A 10,941-nucleotide genomic window follows, 5' to 3' on the forward strand; every position below is an offset into this window, starting at 1 on the left:
TTTTGAAAAGAAAATATGTAAGCCATGGAGCTAAATAATGAAGCAAAGTAATCATGGTCGTAGCGGACTTGTAGACATTGTTAATAGTGAGAAGGACGTAAGATAAGATAATAGGAGTGGTGTGGCCTTGTGGGGGAGCATAAGCCATGTGAACCTCCGAGTTTGTGAATCGAGTTATGTGTATTTTATTGGACGACGAAACGTGTGAAGACAAAAAGTATATTTGATTTACTTAAATCTAAGACCAAAAGAAAAAGAAAAGATTATTTGATGTTCAGAGAGTTAGTGAGCTCCCTCGCAGCTTTCATCAAATGTAATCCCTGAAATACATTTTTTGTAGATAAAGGTTCTCATCTCTAACACACAATTGTACAAGTAATTTTTGTATTTACCTATTCTAACAGCAGTAAAACAAAAACAAAACAAAAAAGATGCTAAACACATTCATTCCTTTCTTGGTTTTATACTTATTGGTGTATAGATGAACAAACTAATAAGAGTAGTAGCAAACATGTGATGTTGATCTGTCTCCATGTCAGAGAAAGTGGTCTCACCACAAAACCACAACATAGCAACACCGTTTCCTCTCTTGAACCCCTCAAACACTAGCCACACAAATACCAAGTCTGCATCTATCTATATGCACTAGCACGAATCTACAAGTAGACAGGAAATAAGAAGTGAAAGAAAAGTCAAAACTAAATTACTGCTAAACAAAACACTTAAGGTATGCTTTAATCTTATAACCAAGCAATTTTGAGTTTATTCCGACATAAGAGCATCTCTAAAAACACTTTCTATTTTAGAATTTGAAAAATTCAATATTTGAAGTGTTAAGGTATTATTCTCCAAAAGAAAAATTTCAAATTTAACTTAAAAATTATTTGTAATTTACATTTTGGTCTTTATATTTGTCATAACTAATATAAATCCATAAAACTTTTATAAATAAGTAGCACATATATAAAAATATTACAGTAATATTAATCAATAAAATATTACACTAAAATATAAAATCATAGATAGAAATACATAACTAAATATTTAAACTACAAACAAAATTTCATAAAATTATTTCCGTAATACTCCATCTTCAGTTACACAAATTTTTTTTGGATAATATTTTAGAGGTTCGAGAGAAAATTTACTAGACTATTAGTGTTGTTGTAATATTTAAATTTGTGTAATAATTATGTCTTCATGTATCTTTTTAAAAAGTTTTTCTTATTAAGTTTTTTGTAATATTCTTATTGTCTAATTCTAGTTTCAAAATATTATAAATCTTATTTTAAATTTTTTATTTAATTTTATGTGTAAAATTTGAAATATTTATTATATACAAAAGTTTTAAGATTAAAATGATAAATAAAAAAATACTTAAGTATCATAAATGTGATGTGTAATTGATTATAAGAACCAAAATGCAAATAAAAAGATGAAACTTCAAATTTAGAGTTTTGAGTAGTGAAACTTCAAATATGAAGTATAAATCTTTAAAACTCTAAATTTGAAGTTTTTTTAGAGCAAAAAACTCTATATTTGAAGTTATAGAATTTCTTTCGGAGATGTTCTAAGTGAACTCTACGTCGAAAAAATATCTATATCCGCTTAATTCTAATCAATTACTAGTTTAATATTTATTTATACTTAATCAAAGACATTAGTTTTTCGTCCCCCAATGAACAAATCACGCGTCTCATAAACTAATCTCATTACTTCTTTACTTATCTATCGGATTTAACAACGTAATCTACTTTCCATATGCTCATGACGCTCCTCTCTATTTATTCATTATTTTAATTTACATCACTTTTTACATTTTTCAACCTGTATATAAATTATTGAACATGCACTGTGATCAAACTATTCCACTCAGAAGTACGTAAGAAATTGTGTTAGACCATGATCAACCCCGGGTTCTTAGGTGAGGTTCTTAACTAAAGTTAAAAACTGTTTCTTAACTTCCGCTAAGAACCTTACTCTAATAACTCCGGGTTAATCATGCTCTTAGTACTTTTACTCCAGTACCAGTCAGTATTACTATTCATTAATTTATAAGGAAAGTTGCCATGATTTTTGAAATTCATGAATATATAAATGGTATGGTGCAAGAGCATCAATATGACATGACGAGTCACGAGCTGAGGACGAACCACATTGACTTATATAAAAGGGAATACGTACAAGATAACTATTACAAGAATGAAAAAGAATAGAAGCTTCCCGCACTACTATTTAATCTAACATGAAACAAAGTAAATAGAGATTATACTATATATATGGTTGTTAGGTGACTAGCACACACATTTGGACATATCCATTATATCAAGCATCGCGATTGCCTCCGTCATTCTTTATTAACTTCTTGTTTATCCTAACCCTCTTTCGGGTTTTGATTAAGACAGATAGGGACACAAAGGGACTGAAGCTTATATCTCATGAGTATGAAGACATTTATCTTTTAATTACTATCTTAATTATCTTTGTCCTGTTAGTTTGGTACACGCGTTCGCCATTAATTGCATACCTTTAAAATTATCTGCATTAATATTTAGAATCTTTTTTTGCATACATTTCACCCGCACTTAATTAATTAAACCAAACATATATGATGATTCTTGTATAGAAACAGACAACGACATCTGATGGGGATGCGATTAAGACAAAATGGCATTATATAATGACATAATTTGCATTCATTCTAGTTTTAGAGAAAATGGACAAGTTTAATACCGTTACATTACACATACACATGTAAGTGAGTGTCATGTGTTGTGTGTATATGCGCACGTAGATCGTGAGGATGTGGGTAGGAGGAATAAGATCAGAAAGACTTCGCTTTATTCTCTACTAGTATTAAAAGTGAAGGATCCTAGGTCGTGTTTACTCAAAACCAAAGGCATATAATATATATCCCACCCGTCTATTTATATTTCATATTTTTTTTTAAGAATGTAAATATCATTGAAAAATGAATAGTTAAATGTTACAAATTGTAAGAAAATAATAATTGAGGTACAAATTAATCCCATGAATCAAATTACTCCGCCACTGATTCTATTATGCCTTTAATCTTTAGAGAAGAAGAAACAATATATTCATTAAATGAATCAAACTTTGGATGCTTGAAAAGCAGAAAGAAATACAAAGTGATAAGATAGCAGTTAGAGAAGGAATATTTAAAAAGGAGAATGCAATGGTGGCATGGCCCGACCCGTAGGGCGTGAGAGAGTTAGTGAACTTGGTCTATCGAGGGAGCGTCTCTCATTATGTATTGCTTTAGGAATTTTCGTGGGTTTGCTTTTTGTTATTTATGATCACAAACCAAGATTTAGTCACTCTTCCTTATGTGCACTCTCATTCCGCACCTTAGTGGACATTGACACTACTTAGGAAAGTCCTTTGTTTCATCATCAATCACTCTTTTCCTAATCCCACCTATTCATGTTGTTACAAGGACACTCGCACGCGTGCGCGCACACACGTGTGTATGTGTAAGAGAAGCTCTAACTAATTATCATCTTATAATTAAGCACGTTTAGTATTAGAACTTGGATTATAAATCCAACAAAAAAAAAAAAATTTAATAGTTCACATTCAACATGTGTGTTAGTCCACTTTCTGCCGGTACTTATTTCCTTATGGTTAAAAAATTATATTGGTTTTGATTTGATCCATATATTAGACTCCATAGCTCAAAGTTAGCCATATAGTTTTGATTCTTTTCGATTAATCTAAAGAATGCAAAGGAAAAAGAGGATGAACGTGAGAGAAAGGAGACGAGCATAAAAGAAAAGAAATGAGCACAGTGACTGAAAGCGATAAAGGAAGATTTCAGGAAAGCGATGAGAAACTGTAAAGTTGAAAGCAAAAGACATTTTTTTAATGGGAAGAAAGCTAGATTTTAGTTAAAGAAAGACAAAAAGATATGTTACACTCTTTTAGATTTGACATTAAAGAAGCTTGTGAATGTCACTTTGTAGGAACCATGTCAATGATACATTGATTCCAAATTCACAAATGAACTTATTTATTCCTACAATCACCATCCGAAATAAGATTCAATTATGGGCATTGTTTTGATTGGGCTAAAAATTGGGAAAAGGTCAAGACCCATATGTAAAGTCTTGGACTTTTATATTTTGCAGATTAAAGTCCTTAATCTTCTTAATCAAAGATTCAAAGTCCTCAATATTCTTGATCAGCAACATTCAAATGTTTCATCTTCCTCCCCTCTGAAAATATTACTTCATAGTACAGTTAGTTGTTTTCAGATCATATTCAAAATGAACAATATATGTCCAAATTTCTTGAGAATGGTAGAATCAATTTTTATAATGCTAAAAAGAAAACTTTTTTATTTTCTTATCAATTTGCATATGAGCATTATTGGCTGATGTATTAACCACATAGATCATATTGCCAAGTCATCAAGGATGCCGAAGATCATCCATATCATCATCATCAAATTGGAACTTGCTGAAAGTGAAAAGCATGTAGCCATGTTGATCACTTTGTTTGGGAAAATGAGGCTAAGAAACAAGGGACCTATAGCATGGAGAAGTTTGTTGTTTGCACATGTGGATTGTGGATAATCTTCTTAACAAAGCTATTGCCACTTTCACTCAGATGGAGATGGCAGGGATCAAACCTACACTTCGAGCTGTCCTCACCACCCATGCTCAGTCAAGTAACCATACACTAGATGCTTACGTTTTTTTTTTAAGAAGAGAGACTTCTACAAGCTGGAGCCAAATATGATCCACTACGCCTCCCTCATTTAGATGATTATGAAGACTGAGACCATGGATGAGGCAATCATAGTACTGTAACTGATCAAGTATGGTATATTCAACCAGATTTGCAACATGATCTTTGAGAGATGTGCGACAGTGTTCCAGGAGGGGCATACCTACAAACGTAAGTATGTCGGCAAAAATGGTTGATGTGGTTATCCGCAATGGAGGGAGTTACCAGTTGAGCTACACAGCCTACTCACACACCATCTCTCATATGCATGCCTAAGATAGAGTAGGTAAGAGCATGAGACGTCACACAACATGGAGTTATGCCGATACGGAGTAAGCTACTGTGATTCAGTAGGAATTTTATTTCAGTTACTCTGGGACAAGTATGTTTGATCTTAACGTTTTTATTGCTCATGGTTTCCATAAGTTGCATACTTTTTGAGACAACTATGCATTTAATGTTGAGTATGTCTTTAGTCTTGCTTATGTATTTAATGTTGTGAAAGTGCATGTAGATCAGTCTCAAACCGTACTGTAGTTTTCTTATGCTAGAGTACTTTTGGTTTGACAATCAAGAACAAGTCATGAAAAAGGGTTGTAGGCTCAATTTTGATGTTGTCTTACGTTAGTTGATGAAGGAGCCATGGCAACAAGAAAAACAAACATTTACTCTTTTTAATTGAATGTTATGTGCTGATGCATTCTAGATTTCGTGTACATAACTGACTAGGTCTAGAGGAAGATCCTTGTTTTTATAGTCTTGGGGGTTATTGGTTGGTGTTTTTAATGGATTTGAAAATCTAAACTAAATCTAGTGTTATTCGTTCTATTCGTATTGAAATCAAGTGTTATTGGTTTTATTATTTATAAATTCTAATTTAAATCAAGTGTTATTCAATCATACGGATTTATTAATAGATTTGATTTTATAATGGATTTGTATGGATTTGTATAGATTTCTTTGTTAAAAATACAAACTCAAATCCGAGAGAAAACCTCCGGATTTGTAAATACTAATCCGAGAAAATTTGAAAAACTGTATATTTTACTTGGATTTGTAAATACTATATGAATTTTTAAATCAATCAAAATATATAAACCAATAACACCTCAAGCATCCTCACTAGTGTTTTATTTTCAATTTTTGCTTCATTTTTACTCAAATAGTGCTTCATTTTCTTTTTCATTTCTTCAAATCTTGAAGAATCAAACTGTATTTTTTCAAATTTGAAGAAATACTGTTTAGTTGATCATTTTTTTGGAGATGAACCTTTTTTTTACAAACTAATCCTTTAACATATTGTTATTTTATACTTGAATAAATTAGAAGTGTTAATGTCATCTAATTAACTTCAAAGTTTATATTATTACTTTCATCTAATTAAATGTCAATAATGAAGAACATGAAATTATCGATTTCCGAGAATTTTATGTTCGATTTAGAATAATTTAGAATAAAATAAGCTCATTTTTGTTTCAAAATACTTTGGTTAATCACTTAAGAGACATATATATATAGTGTTTCTTTATAAAATCTTAAATTCTTTGTTTATTTATTTATGTTATGTATAATAATTGTATCATATAATAATTTTTAACTTATAATAAATAGTATGACAAACTTGTTTAAGAACATGTAGCGTCGATGATCACATTACACGGGAAAGTGGGGGATATTCCCAGTTACACTTCACTTTTTGTGGGGCTTGGAAACAAGGGGAGTTCAGCATGACAAGCTTGTTTAACGCGCATGTGGATAATCCAAAGAAGTTCTTGGTTGTGAATGCGGCTATTGATTTTAACTACCATTATATTGTGTGTTTGACAAACCATTGACGAGCATCTCGAACAAGCTAATCAAGGAAACTTGTTTCATCTTTGTACTCGACATCTTTTATGATCTATAAAGAGCTAGATCATAAACATTTGACTCGCTCTAATCATACTTTAATTATAATTATTGATTAATTAACATATATATATATATATATATATATATATATATATATGTTGGTCTTATATTAATATTGATATAATTAATCCATTTATGGATTTATTTATATTAAAAAGAGCATTGGCCAGTATATTTGTACAAACTTGTTCACCAAGACTTGTACATTCGGTTCTATCAGTATAATCTAATGTAGAGTTTGTAACTTGTTTTATGAATAATGATCACACAAGAAAATATTCCCAGAATGAGAGCAAAGAGGAAAACTGCAGCTTGCTTTAGAATTTAACAACATTGATTACAAGTAGTTTCGACTTACCGTAGCGTTAAATTGATTTTAGTAAAAATGAAGATTAATAAATAAAGTCAATGTTGAAGATCTTTAACATAATATGAAGAGAGAAACTCACATATTGATGGAACCAAAGTGCATTTCTCATTCAATTTCCTATAAAACGTCTATTTAGCTCAAATTATTGAAACAAAGAGAGCGAGATAGAGAGAGAGAGCATGATGATTTGAAATATTTTTTCCATAGTTTCATGATGATGAAGTAGTTCCCAAAGTTTGAGTATTTTTGTAATTCGAATCTTTTGTCTTTGGTTCTTTTAGCTGCTGTTTTTTTTATAAAGACTGAGACTAGTGAGACGAGAGATTTCATAATTACTTTGCTATTGGTTTGCTTTTATTCAATGATTTTTTATGCAATCCTATAGTTTCTTTGATTTTTTTGTGTGGTTTTGGTCAGATCTTGTGCATAATTTGATTGATTGTAGTTAGATTATTAAACATCATTCGTGGATGGGATTTTCATCTTGTATTCTTAGAATGTGGACTATTTTTTAATTAGGTGTTGAGTTCAACGAAAATCTATATTTATTCTTATCAACCTTTTCACAAACACTTCAAATCAAAAGTCAAGCTTTTCTCAAATATTTAAGGCAACTAAACACCTACTCTAAAAAGTTACTCATTATGTTATAAAAAGATTCATATTTTAGAAAAATAAATATTTGTTTAATAATCACATTAAAAGAATGTTAAATATGAATTCTGATTTCGATAGTATTAATATTATATCACAATTTTGTTACTAGATTAAATTTTAATTTTAAATGAATATGAATCACTCATATTCAAACATAGGTTTGAGAGAATTTTTCATAAATTTCTCAAAGAATCTTTGAGAAAATCTTCTCCCTCTCTCTTACTTTTTCAATGTTTTTTTTTGCTAAGATACTCATAGATTATTTAGCAATGGAGCTGATCTTATACATGTGATGTGTACATTGAACTTTCTTGGTTTGACAATTAAGAACCTGTAATGACAAATGGGTGTAGGCTCTATCTTGATGTTGTCTTATGTCAACTCTAGCTCCTTCCTCTACCGCAAACGCCTTCATCTCAGTCTCTGTTGATCAAATGTGAAACTCTATATCTCTCAAATAGGCCGTGTTCATTGAAGCTATGTAGTTACCATTATTTATTTATTATCTCCAGCCTTCAGTGCCCCACACTACTCAATCTTTAAATTTAACTGCCACAGCTCGCTACAGATTTATGAACACCTGCCACCCATTTTCCCATTCATTTTGCATTCTCCAAATAAGAAAGGTTCTAAATAAAAGACAGATGTCAGCTTCATATATCGCATTTTTTTTTTTGTCGAGCATATATCGCATTTATAAAAGTTATATCTGGTATCGCTAAGGCCATCAATAGCGACACTAGGAATATTCAATAATAATTGGTAAAATACTCCCATTTTCTAAACTTAAATCTGACAAGCTACTGATATCAATAAGATATGTGGTGGGGACTTTGAGTTGCATGTCACCAGAGGCATTCATGTGGAACGAGAATGATGAAAATGTGGGAGGCCATCAGATATTTGGTCACTTGGTTGCATACTTTAATACCAGATGGTGTATGGAAGAACACTTTTGCAGATTATAAGACTTTCTAGGCTAAGTTCAAAGTCATAACCGATCCAAACCACAAGATTACTTAGAGGATCAGCTCTCAAACCCATGGCTTGTCGGATCTAATGAAGAAATGTCTAGCTTGGGACCGTAACCAGAAATGGAGAATCCTGTGCTTCTCCAAAACCCTGAATCTTCCCGTAGTAATGACTCTAAAGCCATTCCTCAGCTTAACCAACTGCTTATAGACCCTGTTCCTCTTCTATAAATCTGCTAGAACTTTGTGTTCAACTCCGGGAACGGTTAAGACGGCTTGAAGGAGAAACAAGTAAGGTAGCTTTGGAAAGGAGATGTTTGCTTATAAATACCCTGTTTATTAATTGTATGATCATTTTGGGTGTGCTTGTCTTTTTCACGTTTCAGCAGATGAAACCAGAAGAGTTAACTGCATTTGCTTTAGCAGGGAATATGCAAGTAAATAAGTTCAGAAAAAAACAAGAAAACGACGGTCGGTTTAGGAGTAAAGCCTGATGCTAGAACATACACTACAAATACTTCCTTAATATTCTTGATCTGCAACATTCATCATTATCCTAAGTCTTAACTAGATCAAGCCATCAACCCACTACAGCTCTCAGTTTCAGTGTACTGAAATAAAATGTAAAATGTTGACCTTTTCATTAGCGAGTAGTTATGCTTCTAAACATGAATTTGTTTTGGTTCAGAGGATTCTATTTTGCTATATACACAAGAAAACACCAACACTCTCTATGTTCTTGTCATCACCCACACTCGATCTATGCTACCATTATAAGCAATACATTCACTTATTCAGAATAGTAACAGCTTTACCCTTTGTCGTTTTTCAATGGAACCCTCCTTCAGTTGCATCATGTGTCACTACTAAGTTGCAGCTTCTCTCTCACGTTGTTCAGCTGTGAAACAAAACTATATTAATGCAAGGATGTACCATTTATTACTTTGGTAGTATTGACACTTACCACTTTCTTTATACGATCATTGGCAGCACGAGTTCCTCCAGTGACAAAATCAGAATGGTAAGGGCTACAAATACGCACATCTTCCATTATCACCATGTCTTTGTTTTCCCACTTTACATGAAGCCTGGAATGCAGCAGCACATTAATATTCAATTAAAAAAAGAGTAAATGTGACACATTCATCAACTGACATATATAAAAGAGTCTAAAGCCATGCGTCATGACCGGTTCTTAATTACTAAACCAAGAAAGCTTAGTGTACACAACATAGGCAGCGTATAACCATCTCGAAACTGATACAATCAAACTCACCCAATGGTAACATAAACTAGCTGATTACTTTCTTTGCGATTCTACTCGATCATTGTAAGAAGACTAGAGTAAATATTTGAGGTTCGAAGCTGATTTACACGCATTTTCATAGAAGCAAGACTAAAGAAAAATTCAAACCATAGAGCAAAAACATTGTTGTCACAAAAAGTAAGCATCTTAACCACACCAAGCGCAATAATACACACGCTAAATTGAATGAAGATCAAACATAATCATCTCACAATAACTAAAAAGGAGAAGTCCTAACGATTCACAGTTCCTTAAACAAGCAACCACTCAATCAAAGTAGAATCAACCTAGGCTTCTTGGCACAAGAACTAGCCGAAACCACGCTGAAAGATTCAAAGAACAGATCCTTACGTCTTAGACAAAGCGTCGAAGATCTTCTGCGCCTCTGCGGTAACGCCAACACCAATGCTCTCGATTTTCCTGCGTAGCGTAAGATCGATCAATCAGTCACAACGAGTGAATCATTCAACTCAATCACAAAGAGATTGCAACAACCTAATAGCGATTGCCTCTTTCTCTAAGAGTCCATTGAGATCAACGAAACACTTTTTCTTGTTCGCATCCAGCGGATCTTTACACTTGCCAATGAGATTGGCCTTGGATATGAAACTCGCGTTCACCGTCCGTGTAGTCATCGATTTACAATTTCCCCGACTCGTTCCCTCTTGTAAAAATTCACGTCAAGGATACATCTCAAGAAGAAGCAAAGAGATAAAAAGAAGTAAGATCGAAAGGATATGGAAGATGATGACGTGTGGATCAGAGTCGTATGCCAAGACGATCCCCTTGAACTCGATTCCAGTCGTCAGCTTCACCTCGTACGTCTTCCCCACCTCGTACTCGTCACCGCCTCCGGCTTCGGTCGCCGTCGCATTCGCTGGATTCATGGCGGCGATTGGAACTTCCTCTTCGCGCTCGCTCTCAGACTGTGGTTCTCGAAAAGTAGCGGTTGAGAAATATCTTCAGTTAAATGAGCC

At 32.8% G+C, this 10,941-nt stretch overlaps 1 protein-coding gene across 1 annotated transcript; it reads right to left on the minus strand.

Moving 5' to 3' along the window:
• Positions 1 to 9,275: 9,275 nt before the first annotated feature.
• On the minus strand, positions 9,276 to 10,941 carry LOC106381164 (protein LSM12 homolog B). Its single transcript, XM_013821032.3, has 5 exons — positions 10,704 to 10,941; positions 10,460 to 10,631; positions 10,316 to 10,384; positions 9,623 to 9,746; positions 9,276 to 9,556 (listed from the first exon to the last, which is right to left on the minus strand). Exons 1-5 carry the CDS (start codon positions 10,849 to 10,851, stop codon positions 9,512 to 9,514), a joined length of 558 nt encoding a protein of 185 aa, XP_013676486.1. The 5' UTR covers positions 10,852 to 10,941; the 3' UTR covers positions 9,276 to 9,511.

Source organism: Brassica napus, chromosome C2 (genome assembly GCF_020379485.1).
Source record: "Brassica napus cultivar Da-Ae chromosome C2, Da-Ae, whole genome shotgun sequence".
Taxonomy (NCBI): Eukaryota; Viridiplantae; Streptophyta; class Magnoliopsida; order Brassicales; family Brassicaceae; genus Brassica; species Brassica napus.

What these genes read in the sequence shown, in the direction of transcription:
- LOC106381164 (XM_013821032.3), bottom strand. Translation starts at nt 10,851, where the DNA reads ATGAATCCAGCGAATGCGACGGCGACCGAAGCCGGAGGCGGTGACGAG. An exon ending in AAAGAGGCAATCGCTATTAG is followed by an intron (nt 10,385 to 10,459) that starts GTTGTTGCAATC and finishes TACGCTACGCAG; the next exon opens with GAAAATCGAGAGCATTGGTG. An exon ending in ATGATCGTATAAAGAAAGTG is followed by an intron (nt 9,557 to 9,622) that starts GTAAGTGTCAAT and finishes TTTGTTTCACAG; the next exon opens with CTGAACAACGTGAGAGAGAA.